Source organism: Panthera onca, chromosome D3, assembly GCF_046562875.1.
Source record: "Panthera onca isolate mPanOnc1 chromosome D3, mPanOnc1 haplotype 2, whole genome shotgun sequence".
NCBI lineage: Eukaryota > Metazoa > Chordata > Mammalia > Carnivora > Felidae > Panthera > Panthera onca.
This window is the reverse complement of record NC_138350.1, coordinates 88,823,251-88,840,574: the sequence shown is the minus strand read 5'-3', so window position 1 is coordinate 88,840,574 and position 17,324 is coordinate 88,823,251. Positions and strand designations below refer to the sequence as shown.

The 17,324-nt window shown below is 48.9% G+C and overlaps 1 protein-coding gene across 8 annotated transcripts in view; it reads left to right on the top strand.

The window, feature by feature from the left end:
- The first annotated feature begins 1,766 nt into the window (after window positions 1-1,766).
- The window catches only part of CYB5A (cytochrome b5 type A), a 101,766-nt gene continuing 86,208 nt past the window's right edge, over window positions 1,767-17,324 (top strand). For 4 of the 8 annotated variants that reach the window (XM_078435140.2, XM_078435139.2, XM_078435138.2 and 1 more), the window contains exon 1: window positions 1,767-2,044. In XM_078435140.2, coding sequence (XP_078291266.1) covers window positions 1,916-2,044 — 129 coding nt within the window. In that variant the 5' untranslated portion in view covers window positions 1,767-1,915. The remainder of the gene's footprint in view (window positions 2,045-17,324) is intronic. The other 4 variants (XM_078435142.2, XM_078435143.2, XM_078435141.2 and 1 more) reach the window with 3 other exon arrangements.

Here is a 17,324-nt window from a genome sequence, read left to right as displayed (position 1 = left end):
CTACCACAAGTCACCCAGTCTGAAATAGATCATTTGAATAGTCCTGGAACTGTTATGGAAATTAAATTCATGAATTAAAACCTTCCGAAAAAGAAATTTGCAAGCCCATATGGTTTCGCTGGAGAATTCTACCAAACTTTTAAAGACAATAAGACCAATTCTACACAATCTCTTCCAGAAAAATGGAAAAAAAGGAATAAGTCATTCTATGAAGCCACTATTACTCTAATACCCAAACCAGACAAATACAATGCATGAAAGAAAACTACACACCAATATCTCTCATAAACACAGATTCAAAACCTCTTTAACAAAGTATAATTTAGCAATAAACAAGTGGGGTTTATTCCAGAGATGCAAGGATGGTTCAATATGTGAAATCCAATGTATTCTGTCGGGCGCCTGGGTGGCTCAGTCGGTTAAGCGTCCGACTTCAGCTCAGGTCACAATCTCACGGTCCGTGAGTTCGAGCCCCGCATCGGGCTCTGGGCTGATGGCTCAGAGCCTGGAGCCTGCTTCCGATTCTGTGTCTCCCTCTCTCTCTGCCCCTCCCCCATTCATGCTCTGTCTCTCTCTGTCTCAAAAATAAATAAAAACGTTAAAAAAAATTAGAAATAAAAAAAAAAAAAAGAATATTCTCTGCCAATGTATTCTGTCATATGTAAAGGCTAAAGAATGTTTGGAAAAGTGTTTCCTTCTCCATGGCCATGCATTCCTATGGAGGAGGTAAGCAGGGGGGAAGGGAACTCACATTTATGAGGCTCTAATGTGGAAGAGCTGTATTGAGTCCCTAGAACCATGACCTGGATGTGTAACTTGTGTAGGTCTTTTTGGAATGAGCTATTAATGCTGAAAAGGGCCTTAATAAATGCCGGATTACTTTATCACAGGCTGGGATTTCAAGTCCCCCTCCCCCCCCTTTTTTTTAATCAAACGTTTGTAAATCTTACTAGGAGTGCTCAGCTAGGGAGTTGGTATTCCAGAGTCCATTCCAAGTGCTATGGATCCTTTAGGATTTATGTAAACAATATACTGTTGAGACAAGACAGGGCATTCGTGCAAGTACTCGCCTATCTGAAGCGGAGAGGTGCTTCAGATCTTTAGGAATAATTAGGACTTTTTGCTTTGTATAGAACAAATAATTCCCCCCCCCCCCCCCTTTTTTTTCCCCTGTGAGAAATGGGCAAGCCTGGGGAGCGGAGAGTGTCAAGCAAAATTACAGAGCGACGGTTCTGGCCAGCACACTGTTTGCTGAGGCGGAGTGATGGCATTATGTGTTTTTAAGTCCCCGAGGCTAGTTAACAGTTTAATAGTTAACAGACTCGCTGCGGAGAGCCTTTGTTACACAGTGACAGCCAGGACTGGCTGATCAGATCCGAGTGCGAAGTCGCAGTGATGCGCAGTGCGCTGGCCCTGGCTGACCCTCCTCCGACGGCCACCCAGCGGGGCCGGATCTTCCCGCGCACTGCTGCCCCCATCCCCGCTCCCGCCGGGCGCCTCCTACTCTCTCTCTCCCGCGCTGTCCGCCCCGCGTCCCGCTGCCATCTGCGCAAACGCACGGGAAGCCCCGCCCCACCCCGCCGCGCGGTCTGCCTCACTGGCCACGCCCTCAGCGCGCTCCAGCTACAGGGTTTGGGAAGGGAACCTTCTGCAGCCAGTCAACACCCGCGCGCTGGGCGGGGGCGCTCTCGGGTTGGCGGAGGTTGTCGGCCGAGGGCGGGCCCATTGAGTGACAGGAATTCCGTCCAGTCATCGGAGGCCGTGCGCCACCGCCCCCTTCTTGGCGCGGGCCGCCCCGCTCTGGGCGCTGGGCCGGGGCTCCGGGAATGTCCCGGGCCCAGCTAGCTGAGACGCGCGCCCCGCTTCGCCCGGCTCGGCTGGTGTCTGCACGGCCTGAGGCCCACCGCGTTCCGAAATGGCCGAGCAGTCGGACCAGACCGTCAAGTACTACACCCTGGAAGAGATCCAGAAGCACAACCACAGCAAGAGCACCTGGTTGATCCTGCACCACAAGGTGTACGATTTGACCAAGTTTTTGGAGGAGGTGAGTTGGTGAGACGTGACGCCGCCTGGGGTTTGGGGTTTCCGTGCGGCGACCGGTCTGTCGTTCGCGGCGCGGCGGGGTTGACGCGGGCGGCAGTGTGGAGTGTGCTCGCCCGTGTGTGCGCCCGGCTCTGCACACCCGAGCGTTCCTCGCTTCTGCACATCTGCGTGTGTATACCTGTGCGTCCACACCTGGGAGCGCGCCCCCGGAGTCTGCGCACCTGTGCGCGCACACTTGGGAGCGTTCCGCGGCGCTTCGGCCAGCGTCGCCGCCGGCGAGCCATTGTAGCAGCCCGCGGCGTGCCCACTTCGGGCAGAAACTGCCTCCCTTCGCGGGTGCTAAGCACCACTTAGCACTTAGCGGGAAGCGAAATCGGTCTGGAGCTGTTTCCCTAGGAGAGGGCGCAGCTGCGGAAGGATTTTGAAGGGATCCTTTTATGTGTTTGCATAAACGGGGTCTCCATCGCAGACAGGGATCGTCCTATTTCTGTTATTCCGGGAGTGGATTTCCAGTAGAGAGAGGCCGGTTGGATAGCACCCATCCTGAGAACGGTGGGATCCCACAAGAGAGGACCCTGAATTCAGAGGTCGGGGTGTGTCCCCGGGCCCCCCCGTCCCCCACCGTCCATGCCCACCCTGTTCCCCAGGAGGGAGCGCGGTGATTGTTAACCGCATCCAGAGAGGACTTTACAGCGAGGTAGTGCTGGACTCCGGGAACTAGGAAGTCAACCCGCGGCCTGTGGGAGGCTTTGGTGAAGAAGGAAGGAAGAAGGATAGGGTAGTGAAAACTGCCAGTGGGACTTGATCCTTAGCTTTGGAAGTTATAAAATAAGTTTGCCTAACGTAAAAGAAAACATTCCTTTGATAAGATTCTTTGCATTAGGTTATAAGTTTTGCGGCAAATTCGAAGACGCTTTTCTTTGCTACCTCTGGATTTGTTTTTGTCACTGTGCGGGGGTTTGAATCATAAATCTGAACGCAACACTCCCCCTCCTTTATCTCCTCCTGCCCAGAGAATGTTTAGTGCCGGGCATTTTTATATAGTTGGAGGGGAAAATGAAAATAGAGGCCTGGTCTTAGCTGGATCACAATTTACATCAGAGGACTTTTGCAGAAAAGATATTTTAAATTTTTTTTTTTTTTCAACGTTTTTTATTTATTTTTGGGACAGAGAGAGACAGAGCATGAACGGGGGAGGGGCAGAGAGAGAGGGAGACACAGAATCGGAAACAGGCTCCAGGCTCCGAGCCATCAGCCCAGAGCCTGATGCGGGGCTCGAACTCACGGACCGCGAGATCGTGACCTGGCTGAAGTCGGACGCTTAACCGACTGCGCCACCCAGGCGCCCCAGAAAAGATATTTTAAACTTTTGAAAAGAGTTGAAGCTGATATTTATTGATAAGACATTTTACTCCTAAATCGCCATTTGGTGCCGTGCCAGAAGATAAAATAGCGCCCCGATTTAGGAGTGGTTTAGAGTGGGGAGGCAGATCTGATCTGCCCCTTCCACTGAGCCCGGCCGGGCATGTTTGCTGCAACATAAAGTCAGGGCTAATTGATGCCAAAGGTCTGCTTGCAACTGTTTCTTGTTCCTCTCCCATGGTATGTGTGTACTTCAAGAGTTTTACGATTCAGCGTGTGCTTTCTTTGTTTCTGTCTGTAAAAGAAAGAACATTCCGGAAAGAGTAATGGGATATTTTTTGAAGGATTTTTTCTTTTTCCTATTTTGGGCGGTTCGGTCCTGTACATTGTGTTGTACAGGTGGCTTCCCTGGCCTGCTCACCCCTCCCCACCCCCCTCGTCAGCACTCCCTGCCCCAGTTGTGACCACCAAAATGTCTCCGGTATTGTTGCCAAATGCTCCCAAATCCGTCCCAGTGGAGAATCACTGTCATAAAATGTATTCTGGATAACTTTAAGGGTAAATTTCTTGGGAGATCATAAGAAGCTGAAGAGTATTAAACTTTAAACCACTTACATTTCATTCTGGTGAGGCAGGAAAGAGGACGTTGCACAAAATTTTCTAACTTGTAAGAGACGGGCACAAGCTGTTGGGTGGGTAAGTTAGCCGGCGGCCAATTCCATGATTTCCCTGCTTTCAGTACTCTCTCTCAAAGTAGCCTGAGAATGTCTGTTTATCACTATTACTGGATAACTAACACAGTGAGATAAGTAAAAGCTACTTACAGTGCAGTAAATGAAAACGAGTATATGGTGGTTCCGGTTTCTTTTCTCAATTGATACCTGGTAAAATGCTCCCCATTGTAGCCTGTGACCTGAGTTTGGAGCCCCGCTGCTCTCTGGTAGCTATGCTCTTGCTTTTGACCAGTAAGTTCAGTATCTTCTGGACTCTTAGAGGTACATCTCTCTCAGAAGACTACCACCTGAGAGGAAGAGACATCATTTTGTTTCCAGAAGCTTCTGTTGGCAGAAACAGGAATAGCACAGGAAAAAGCTGGGGTCACTTGAGTCTAGTTCAGCAAGGAGTGGACCCCGGGGGGGCCTTGGACTCTGTAGCAGGGCCTGAAGTCCACAGTGGCAGGCTGGAAAGGACGAGATAGGCTCACAGAGCGGGGTCTGGATCAAGGTAGCCAAGGAAGGTGGCTCACATTTTGAAGTTGGACACAGTGGCAGGACGGCGGGCCTCTCTGGGGTGATACCCCATTCTGGGATCCCTGCCTGTTGCTTCCTGCATCTTTTTTTTTTTTTAATTTTTTTTTTTAATGTTTATTCATTTCTGAGACAGAGAGAGACAGAGCATGAGTGAGGGAGGGACAGAGAGAGAGGGAGACACAGAATCAGAAGCACGCTCCAGGCTCTGAGCTGCCAGCACAGAGCCCGACGCGGGGCTCGAACTCACAAACCATGAGATCATGACCTGAGCCGAAGTCAGTCTCTCAACCGACTGAGCCACCCAGGCGCCCCAGCTTCCTGCATCTTGAACACAATTCCTCTCATTCAGAGAGCTTCCGCAGGACACTTTGCCAGGTGTAATTCTTCCTAGATCCCTCCTGTTTCCATCATTTTATTAGGCCAGTGCTGTTGATCTCCTACCTTCTTTTTTTTTTTTTTTTAATTTTTTTTTTTAACGTTTATTTACTACTAAGAGACAGAGAAACAGAGCATGAGCATGGGAGGGGCGGAGAGAGGGAGAGTCACAGAATCTGAAGCAGGCTCCAGGCTCTGAGCTGTCAGCACAGAGCCCGACGTGGGGCTCGAACCCACGAGCTGTGGGATCATGACCTGAGCCAAAGTCAGACACCCAACTGACTGAGCCACCCAGGCGCCCCTCTCCTACCTTTTGACATAGAAAGGAGACCAGGATATCTGTCTCTTCCCTCCTTGCCCTGCCCCCTTTCTTCCATCATTTAAAAAGTTCCAGATTTCAGGAAGCCTTTGTTTGCTAATTAAAGAATGTTCCGCTTTCCCTAATTTATGTATTAAGTATGAAAGGTATTTCACTATTTCGGAAGGGGAGGGGGCTTCCTACCTCTAAAGGGAACTTTCCATCATTATGGGTGAGATCTCCCTGTACTATGAATTTACACATCCATGTGGATAGCAAGACTTTTCATGACTGAGTATCTTCTCCTTTTAGAATATCCTACGTTTATATGCATAGCTCCATTCATGTTGAGAAAATGTGTAGTGTGATGGGTGGAAGGGGGTGCTCCTCTACTACCCACCCCCTGCCTCAGATGCCTTATTTTAAGGTGAGATGGGAGGATGATGATAGTGTCTACTTCACAGGGTTATTGTAGGAATTAAACAGCAATTCGGGTTAAACACAAAACACAACAGCTGACGTATGGGCCATGCCCGGGTAAACGCAGACTCCTGTACTAGTTTGGGGCAGGGTAGGCTGGTGGCTTTTCTTCTGTAGTATCCTGTGTCGCTGAGGGTCAATAGGAGATTGTAGGTAAAGGTGTAAATCTGGCAGGTGATGTTGAAATGAGAGAGGATTATCCAAATTCTAGCCTTCCAGTCTCGAGGGCACAGGTGAAGTTTCTAAGTTGTGTAACAAGCTTTATCTCTTGAAATAATGGCCTTAAAAAACTGGTTTGTTGTTCAAGAGGAGGGTAGACACCTGAGAGGGAAGACGGGCTCATTATTAATGGCAAGTTAAACAGCAGAGGTGTTTGGTTACTGTCTGATGCTGACCTACAGAATTATGAGCTTTGTTGCCTCCATTTGAACTAGGTTTTTTTTTTGTTTGTTTCTCAGCCCTGAGTTCTAGTTTTTGAATTTATATTTGTGAAGTTGGGTTTTGTCATCTGATTACATCAGTCGCAGGACTAACGATTATAGAACTTTGAGGGACAGTGATTTGCAATGAAAACGTAGGCATTTGGTGCCAGGCAAAGAAAATGGTTTGCTTTTCCCTTTCTGTGATTTGGGCGGCAGTATGCGTTCCTTTTTTGAAGGAGCTGTGGGAGGCAAGAAGAAAGTATCTGATAATCGATGAAGTTCTGTTAACTTGCTTTTGGTTCCAGTCAATAGATGTTTAATTTGTGAAATCCATCTCTTCCTGAAAAATGTGGTAGAGAATAACGTCTTTGTGTCACGTTGCCCCCTTTTTGACGGGATCAAAATGGAGACTTGTTTCTACAGACCATTTTCTGGTCATCCTGGATGCTGATGCTCTGTGTCTGTGCCACGGATGTTCCTTAACAGCATTCTGCTTCACAGAGCTGTCGGCTCATTTTTGCTCAGAGACTTTTGTTTTGTTGTAGGGATTTACTTTTTGTTATTTTCTTTGAACATGGCTACCTACTTTGCAGCAATCAGTGGTTCTGGGTCTGGGGGACCTCAGTTCTCCTGGACCCAGGAAGAGAGTGTAAGTGCTTGAAATTCTGAGAAACACAGAAGATGTACCCTTGATATGGGGTGATATATATTGAGGGCTAAAATCCTAAGTACCTTTCCTTTTTTCAAGGGACTTTGATAATATTCTAAATCTGGTACAGTGGTTGCAAATACGTCTTGGGTGAGTATAAAATGGGAATGTTATTATTTCACATACATAGTTTGGTAAATAAAACTTAGAAAATATGAGGTCTTTAGGAGGAAAACGTAAGGGGATCCTTAGGGGTGAAGGTGGCTCGGGCGTCTTGGGGAAACAGGTAGAGAGAGCCACATCTCACAAGGCTACTTGGGGAATGTGAGGCGCAGAGCCTCTTATATTCCTACATTTGTTGTTTTCTATTTTTTTTGTGATAACTTTTTGCTACTTTTGAGAAGAGGTTTCAAGAGTGCCTGTGAGTTACTTTATTTTGGAACATTCAGAACAACAACAGAACAACACTTGTTAATTCTTGTTTTTTATTTATCTTTAAGGTGGATGGAAATTCCAAAGGAAGGGAGACTAGATTATGCAGGCCAGTTTGGCTAAATCAAGGGGCAAATCACGCTCCTTTCTACTTAGTGCAGCTGTCTGGTATTCCAAAAGTCCTCCCAAACCATAGAAGACCACCAGTGAAGACCTTTTACTATAATGGGGTCTGAACAACGCAGGTCCCACTAGACATCCATAGGAAGTGTTGGATGGGGGTTAAGAAAACTAGACCTGATTTGGGATGAGTCAGGTCAATTCCCTACATCATTTCTTTATTCTTTTTTTAAATTTTTTTTTTTTCAACGTTTTTTATTTATTTTTGGGACAGAGAGAGACAGAGCATGAACGGGGGAGGGGCAGAGAGAGGGGGAGACACAGAATCCGAAACAGGCTCCAGGCTCCGAGCCATCAGCCCAGAGCCCGACGCGGGGCTCGAACTCACGGACCGCGAGATCGTGACCTGGCTGAAGTCGGACGCTTAACCGACTACGCCACCCAGGCGCCCCATCATTTCTTTATTCTTAAATGGGGAACATTCTGTCTTCTGCATCAGGTTTGTGAACATTAGAGTATGTGTGAAAACACTTGGAAAAGTAAGTATTTTGACTAGGATAAAGTTTTCTTATAAGTTAAGCATTATAATTATTTTTTGTTGTGTGGATGGTCCAATATTTCTGGAGTAGGCACATATATCAAAGTATAATGTGAAAAGCAAAAATGGGCCCAAGTACAAATAATTCACTTGAAATATAATTTTTTTAGAAATATGTGCTAGGCCTGATGGGATATCATCTCTTTTCTGGAGCTGTTAAAAGTATGACTTTATTGCTTTTGGGGGAAAAGAACACACGATTACTGAAGGAATTGGACAGTGCGGAAAAGAGCAAGGGAAACATCAAAACTGCCCAGAGTCCCACTCCCCGAGGTGACCCCTGTGAACGTCTTGGTGAACGTTGTCCCCGCGAGCTGTGTGCACACCCACCCTTGTACGTGGATTTGTTTCACACCAATGATAGAATACTCTGGGGGCTGTTTTGTAATCTGTCCCCGTCCCCCCGTGTGTGGAGGGCACCATTCTACTTCAGCAAATCCCACTTTCTGGTTGTTTCCGTCTTACCGAAACGCGTCCTAGAACACACGTAAGCAATCCTCTCTTCTCGTACATCTCGTTGTCCACGTAAGTGTTTATAAGTGGGATTGCCGGGTGAAGAGTTGCACGCTTTCCACGTCTGGTTGCGTCTTCCCGAGGGGCCCGTGGTGATCACCCTCGTGGCCACAACCAGGGCGTACACCCCGGGGAGACTTTGCTCCTTCCCCGGGAAGATCCCCCTCCTCCTTTCCTGTGTGATTTGGGTGTGTATTTTTCTCAGAAGGGGTCGTGTCTGGAAACGTGTTTCCCCCCTTTCGCGTGTACATTTTCTTAGAAATGCAGCTGTTCCCAGTAACACCTCGTTTCTCCTGGTGTTTTCAGCACTTGTGCGTGTTGGAGCCCCGAGGCAAGTGGCCCGAGGTAGCCGCGGGCTAAAGGAGGGTTTCAGTAGCAGTGGCTCCCCGCCCTTCTCTGTGTCTTTATGAAGCGCGCTGCTTTTCCGTTACCTTTGATTTAAATTTTTTTTTTTTTACATTCATTCCTCTTTGAGGGACAGAGACAGAGCACAAGCGGAAGAGGGGTAGAGAGAGGGAGGGAGACACAGAATCCGAAGCAGGCTCCAGGCTCCAGGCTCCGAGCTGTCGGCACAGAGCCCGACGCGGGGCTCGAACTCACAAACCGCGAGATCGTGACCTGAGCTGAAGTCGGACGCTCAAGCGAGTGAGCCACCCAGGCGCCCCATTCCCTGTTACCTTTGAACTTGGCGTGTGTGTTTCTTAGCTGGCTGCTCGTGTCTTTTACTAAGCCCTGTGTGGGGACCAGGAGAGTGAGTTCAAGATGTGGGACTCAGCTCCCTCAGGGTGAGTAGAATTCGGTCTCAGCCTGTTGGTAAGCGACCTCTGGTTAGTGGCAGCTGACGTCTCACGGATGACAGCAAGAAGTCACTTTCTTGCATGCCCAGAGCTGTGTCCAGGATGGCGCTGAGCTGGCCCTGCTGATGGGGAGGGGCGGGATGCCCAGTGCGTGCGGGGGGAGGAGGAGGAGGGCGGCATTAATGGCTTTGGGCTCCGTCCGGGGTCTTCTGTACTGACTTTCTAGGGGTGGCCACCTGTTGCACTTTGGCAGTAAAGGCTGAGGGAGTGTTCTGTTCGCGGTGCCTGCTGTTGCTTGTCATGAACACGCTGTTCACTGAGTCTTGCACAGCTCTGCCGAAAATTGGACACAAAATATACCCAGCGCGCTTTCCTCTCTTTCCTTCTTCAGAAAGTGTTTCCTAAATGTCTTTCCTACCCCCTCCCCTGGTAGAAATCCCAGTGGGCTAACGGTAAAAGGGACAGCCGTGGACACTTACCGAACGTTGATTAGCATGGAGCATGTGCTAGAGAGTCTCCTGAATGCTTTTTGTGCACAGAGCCCTCCTTCGCATTTGCACTTATAATGCTCAAGATGATCCTCCCGGGTTGGTGGTGGTATTCTCCTTCTTAATTTTTTTAATGTTTATTTATTTTTGAGAAAGAGATAGAGTGCAAGTGAGGCAGTGGCAGAAAGAGAGGGAGCCACAGAATCCGAAGCAGGCTCCAGGCTCCGAGTTGTCAGCACAGAGCCTGACGCGGGGCTCGAACTGACGAACTGCGAGATCATGACCTGAGCCGAGGTCGGACGCTCGACCCACTGAGCCACCCAGGCGCCCCTCTCCTTTTTAAAGATGAGAGAAATGTGGCTGGCAGAGTCAGTGTCTTGGTCCAGTCACAAGGCCAGTGAGGACAAAGCCAGGATTTAAGTGCAGGTTGCAGGACCTCCCAGCCCACGTTCTTCAGCTAACTCCCTGACCAGGGCGTGGGGCCTAAGGTAACTGGGAGAGCTTTAGAAGACTGGAGCCGTCCATTTGGGACCCAGTTGCTGGATTTGCTTTGAGATTTCCACCCGGTGTCTGGAGCTCACTGCGGGAGCCAGGGGGAAAGCAGAGAGTAGTTGGGAATGGAAATATTGAACAAAAAAGGAAAACTCTTGGAAGGTCCAAGGGCAAAAATGTGCCTTTCTTTCCGTCTTTTGGCATTTTACTATGTTGCCTTCCAGAAGGTGAAGGAAACAGGCAGCCGTTCCGGTTTCTCTTTCTCGCAGGAGGTGACTCTGTTCCTAACACAGATGACACCTCGATGGTCTTACAAATCCATGTGCACCCCCCCCCCCTCGTGTCCTTTTGTTTAAGGAAGAGACTGCTGTTTACATTATGTTAGGTATGTGAAGAGGTTAAAGGTCGTTTTGGAAAGGCCTCTTAAGTAAGTGCCCTGGGAGGGGTTGTTCTGAATGGAAATCTGATAAGGTTACTACTCTGATAAAATCCCTGCATGGGTTCAGCTAATCCCCCCTTGCCCCTTCCGACCCCCTGGCTGATCGTGGGTCCTTGTCCTTGGAGCTGTAGGTGACACCCGGCCTTGCCTTGTCTGCCTGCGTCACCCTTCCACTTAGTGTCTCAGCCACAGGAGTCCCCCGCCCTGGGAAGGTCTCCCTCTTCCTTGCCCCTTCCCTTCGGTCTTAGGCCTTTACGGTTGCAGCTGCCACGCGGCTGCAGAATTGGCCAGAGTCTCAGCACATCCTCATGTAGCCCCCGGGATTTTACTGCTTTCACCAAATTGGCGGTTGCTTTGAGTTTTCCGTTTGAGGAACGTATGTTGTTATTTTATTAGAGGATGTCATTTCTACAAGAAAATCAAAAGCTTCGTGTTGTGTAAATAGATTGCCATTTCTCTGTTGAATTCTTTTCAATGGCTTTCTGTGGCCTTTACAATAAAATTGCATCTCTGTGTCCTGGTTTAATAAGGTCTGCATGATCTGGCCCCCACCTCAGCTGGTAACACTATCCCCCTGCCCTCCACCCCTCGCTCAGGCTCTCTGTGTCTCAGAAAAGTCAGGCTTGTTTCTGCTATAAACTTGTGTACGGCTTCCCCTCTGCGTGCTGTGTATTCCCTTGATCACTACCCTCTTGAGATCGCAGCTCAGTATCTTTTCCCAGGATGGGGAATCTTCTGTCCTCTCACCTGGCTCTGCTTCTCTGTGAATACTTCAGTCGGTATCTGCTGTTTTTCTTGTTTGCTTGTTTGCAGCCCTTCCCAGCAGACAGCAGGGCCCCTGTCCATCTCATCCTGGCACATAGTACGTGATCAGTAAATATTCCTTAAGTGGGTGGAGGAAGAGAGCCTGATGGAGGAACACAGACCCATTCTCTCTACTATCTTCTTTTTTCTTTTTTCTCTTTCCATACAAATGGTACATACTAGTTTTATTATGCTGTGGACCTTTCTTGGTCCACAGATGTTTGCCTGGAATTCTGTCCCGGAAGCTTAACATTTAGGAACTGGTGAGTTTTTATTAAGACCATTCAGATTATGACATAGCCTCAGAGCGTGGAGTGTAAGAATGGCCCTGAGCACCACACCTAGGAAGTAAGGAGAAGAAAGCGGAGAGTCAAAGCCGCGGGTTCGCGGCATGGTCCTGCCCAGAGCTAATGACCCCACTTCCCTCTTCAGCTGCCTGCTGCTCTTTCTTCTGCCTTAACAACCCTCACCCCCCGGCCCACTGGGTGGTTCTCCTGGGCCGTCACACATGCTGATACTGCTGCTGTCCTAAAACACATTCCCACAGCCTGTCTTGACTCTGCTCCCCTCCTGGCCCTCCTTCTTTTCGCTCCCTTGCTTAGTAAAACCCTCTGAAAGGGTTGTTAGGCCTGCTGTCCCCAGTTCGTCTTCGCTCTTCTCTTTTAAACAATTTTCCAGAACCGTTCTTGCTAAGGTCTCCAGTGATGTCCGTTTGCAACTCTCCTCTGCTCGATTCACCTGCACCCCGTGACCAGATGTCCCCCTCTCTTGGAGACGCTCTTTGCACGTGGCTCCGGTGCCCCTTGTCTCCTGGTTTTCCTCCCACCTGCCTCGCCCCGCTCTCTGTGTCCCCTCTGACCTCAGGGTGGGAGTGCCCGCGGGCCCAGTGTTGAACTGAGCCTCCTCATTCAGTGTCCTGACTTGAAACGTGCTGGCAGCTTGTGCATTTTACCTCCAGGGCAAAAAGACCTCTCACCTAGACGTGGGGATTCTCCTACTCCCGGCCTGCTTCACATCTCCACTTAGATGCCCACTAGGCTCCTGACACCTGACGTAAAGAAAACTGAGCAGACCGTCCCTCCTAAAACTGGCTCCGTTGTCACTCTTAGCCACTTCGTTCCATGACCATTCTGCCCATTGGCTCAGGTCAAGAGCCTGGAGGTCACGTCTGACCCTTTTCTCATGTCACACCCTGCGTGAGTCCAGCAGGACATTCTGTGGGCTCCACTTTTATGATGTAGTCAGGTTTTGACCGATTTTTCCCACCTCTTCTGCTACCTCCCTGGTCTGTCTCCACTGCCCCTTGCCTGGTGTCCCTTGCTGGGACAACTTACTCTCACGATAGTAGAGTGACCGTTTATTAATTAATTTGATTATGTTTTTATTATTTTGAGAGAGAGAGAGAGAGAAACAGTGTGTGAGTGGGGGAGGGGCAGAGAGAGAGGGAGACACAGAATCCGAAGCAGGCTGTCAGCACAGAGCCCGACACGGGGCTCAAACTCGTGAACCGAGAGATCATGACCTGAGCCCAAGTCGGGTGCTCAACTGACCGAGCCACCCAGGTGCTGCTAGAGTGACCTTTTAAAATGTGAAGTCAGAGCACGTCACTTTCCTGTGTAAACCCTTCCATGGCTAATAACACCACCCTATTTAAGACTGAAGCTATGGCTACAGCCATCAAAGTGCGGTCCTGCAAAAGAGATATTCATAAGTAGATCAGTGGAACAGAGTAGAGAACCCAGAGAGGGACCCATGCACATACTTTCAACTGAGGTTTGACGAAGATACAAAAGCAATTTGATGGGGGAAGGACAGCCTTTTCAAGAAATGGTTTTGGAACAATTGGACGTCAGTAGTTGAAAAATAAATCCTGACTTAAATCTCACACTTGATAAAAAAAAAAATAACCCAAATATAGATCATAGATCTAAATGTAAAGCGTAAAAGATTTTGAAGAGACTTAGGCACGGTTCTTAGACATGACGGTGCAAGTGTGGTCCAAACAGGAACAAATGGATAAATGGGACTTGATGAAAATGAAGAATATTTGTTCTTTAAAAGACCTTGTTAAGTGAATGAAATGACAGGCCACTGACTGGCAGAAAATACTTTCTAATTTCCTATCTGACAAGGGACTTAGATCCAGAATGTATAAAGAATTCTCTAAATTCAACAGTAAGGAGGCAATCCAAGGCAAAAGACTTGAATAGACGTTTCTTCCAAAAAGACAGATGGATAGCAAATAAACACACGAAAAGTCGTCCATCGTCATTAGCCCCTAGGAAAATGCGAGTTAAAACCACGGTGAGTTACCACCAGAAACCTGTTAGAAGGGCTTCGGTAAAAAAAAATACTGGTGACCCAAGTGCCGACGAGGATGGGGCAGTATTGACTCCAGTGGGAATTGCTTCTGAGAATGCACACTGGCACACTCTGGAACTCAACTTGTTTTCAAGAAGTTGAACGTAGGGGCGCCTGGGTGGCTCAGTCGGTTAAGCGTCCGATTCTTGGTTTCGGCTCAGGTCGCCATCTCACGGTTTGGGAGTTTGAGCCCCACGTGGGGCTTTGTGCTGACGGTGCAGAGCCTGCTTGGGATTCTCTCTCTCCCTCCCTTTCTCTCTGCCCTTCCCCCGCTCGCTCTCTCTGTCTCTCAATAATAAAATAATAAAATAATAAAATAATAAAAAACGAAAAGTTAAACGTACACTCATGATGTGACCCAGAGATCACACTCCTAGGCATTTGTCCTACAGAGATGAAAACTGTGTCCGCATGAAAGCCTATGTACAAGTCTCAGCCACTAGAACAACGCTGGTGTGTGGAGAGGACTCGGCGTTTATGAGGTGAATAATTCGTAGTTCGCAACGGTCAACTATTGGAAAATTGATACAAAATGGCTACTGACTAGTAGCTTTATGTGAAATAGCGCCAAACTGGAAGCAACTGCAGTGTTCTTTGGTGAGCGAGGCTCCATGCGTGGAGTAGAATATGACTCCGCACTGGAGAGGGAACAGAGCAAGCTGAGCAGGTCTCAAGGGCAGTGCACTAAGCGGAAAAAGACCGTCTCAAAGGATTGCCTACGGGCCAGTTCCATTTACGGGACCTTCTCAAAATGACCTGATTACAGAGCGAGGAACCTGTAAGTTATGGGGGTGACCAGACGGGCAGGGGGGACCCTTTGTGATGATAGAGCCATTCTGCCTTACGTCATTGGACACGTGGCCCAGCGCTGCAGGCCGGATGCCGGCGCACCGGACCACACGAGTGCCCGCAGCAGCTCCCTGGGAGTCCGTCTGGTGGACTGTGTTCTGCCAGGAAGCCTAGGTTTTGACAATGCTCTGTAGGCCTGTAAGGTCATCCGCTGGAGAAGTCCGGGGGATGGGTTCGTGGCACCTCTCTGTGCTGTTTTCACAGCTGCTTGTGGACAAGTATTTCGATACAGTTAGAAAATACCTTCGCTGGCTCGCCGTCTCTTTCATGGGTGAAGCCAGAGTCTGCTTGATGGCTGCAAGGTCCCATGTCACTCGGTGCCAGGTTCTGTCTCTGCTCTTTCGTGCTGCTGTCTTCTTCCCGTCCTGTCCCACGCCAGGTGTACTGATGCCCCTGTTCTTCCGTGGACATGCCGCGACCCCTCTCACCTTAAGTACCTTGTGCTGGAATTTACTCCCGCGAATACCTGCGCGCTCACCCGTTTGCCGTCTCAATAAGGCTTGTCTTGACCTGCCCCCCATTTAAAAGTGGAAGTCCGCCTCCACCTCCTGCCCCCCAACCCCGTCGTGCTGCATCACCTTCTGACAAGCTGTATAATTTCCTCACTGTACGTCTCGCTTATCTGCCTCCCTCTGCTAGGACGTGGGCTCCGTGAGTCTGGTAGCACACGTTTTTCCAGCATACAGAGGAGCATGTATTTTTCTGCCTTATTCTCTGATGTTTCCCAGCAACCCGAACAGTGCTGACAACAATAGAAAGGACTCAACAAGTATTTATTGGATGAATAATTAAAAGTTTGTAAGTGTAAAATATTAGAAAATACAGCAGAGTGGCTATGGGGCTAGCTTGAATACTGTCCTGGCAGCTTGTTTTATTTCTGTCTTGCCCTCAGATACCGCTTTGAGCCAAATTCATTCTTTTTTTTTTTTTTTTAATTTTTTTTTTTTTTTAACGTTTATTTATTTTTGAGACAGAGAGAGACAGAGCATGAACGGGGGAGGGTCAGAGAGAGGGAGACACAGAATCTGAAACAGGCTCCAGGCTCTAAGCTGTCAGTACAGAGCCCGACACGGGGCTCAAACTCACGGACCGCGAGATCATGACCCGAGCTGAAGTTGGCCGCTTAACCAACTGAGCCACCCAGGCGCCCCGCCAAATTCATTCTTAACACTAGCTATGAAGGGAAAACTAGGCCAAGGATTTGAGGGAGAAAATGAGAAAACACAGAACTAACTGGTGCCTCCATCAGCCCTCCTTTCCTTCCCCCCATTCTCGATGCAGGCTGTCCTGTCATCTCATCATTGGGCTCTTCTAACCCGAGGTGGATCACAGACCGCAGACTGAGTAACGGCCTCTTAGATCACAGCCCGCCTGCCCCTGGGCCCTCAAGTTTGGTGACTGTGCTTATTCTCACGAGGGCCATATGGGGCGCGAGGCAAGCGGTATACTGTTCCAACTCCTCTCCTGGCCTCAGTGTCCCCCGCTCTTTTCCCTTGCTCCATGTCCTGTCTCTTCCCTCTACCCCGAGGTCCTCACCTCAGAATCAGGGACTTAGGATCCTTTCAGAGATCCAAGGATTAGCTCTGTGTGTAGTTAACGTACTTGCTTTATTCTACTGCTGAGAGTTTAGTAACGGTAGAATGAAAAGTATTGGCCACAGGGCATTCTCTTTCTTCAAGGAGAGGAAGTTTTCCCAGCATTCTGTAGGATAATCGCAGGCTCACAGCTGCACCACCTGTCTGTCCTCGTCTTCATGACCTTTAGAATGCTTTCATGTAGGCAATGTTCATTGTCCTTGCAACATGTGGCTTCTGTTAACTCTTGTCATTTGGTTATATGGCTTCGGACAGTGAGGCTTAGCACGTCTGTGATTTAATCCGCAGAAATCTCTTGAAGGTGAAGGGCTGGGTAGAAAGAGCTGGGGGTCTTCTGGGTTTGTAAACTGGCCTTCAGCAGTTTACGGGGGCCGGGTACCATGCTAGGTTCTGGACAAGCTTCTCTGTGTCCACCTGTTACATGCCGGACATTCTTCTTGTATTGTTTGCTCTCCTGGGAAGGTATGTATGATGTGGAAATGGAAGCTCAGAAGGATCTGGCACCTTCCTGGGTCACGTCACTGAGATGTGGCAAAGCGGGACCTTGTGCGGGTGACAATACTGCCCAAACACAGAAACTGTGAAAGCTGGGGTACAAATCACAACTTCTAGAATACTGACCATGACATGGGGACCTGAGGAGTATAAGAAGGTGGATGTTGGAGCCCACGGAGGTGGTCAGGGAGGTGTCACGAAGGTTAAGGGGCTTGCAGGGACTGAAGAGGGGTCTCATTTTGCATTTTGATAAGTGATATGGGAAGGGATTATTTATAAAGTCGATGGGAGGTGATATGTGCTTAATTCTTCTAATTGCCTCCCCCAATCCAATAACAAACACAAGTGAAAAAACTATCAAACGGGGCATCTTTGTACAGGTGAAATGGGGTTATTTTAGTGCCTGCAGTCCCTCCAGGATGCCCTTGTGTTTCCTTTGCATAGAGCGTCCCTCCGGGGGGC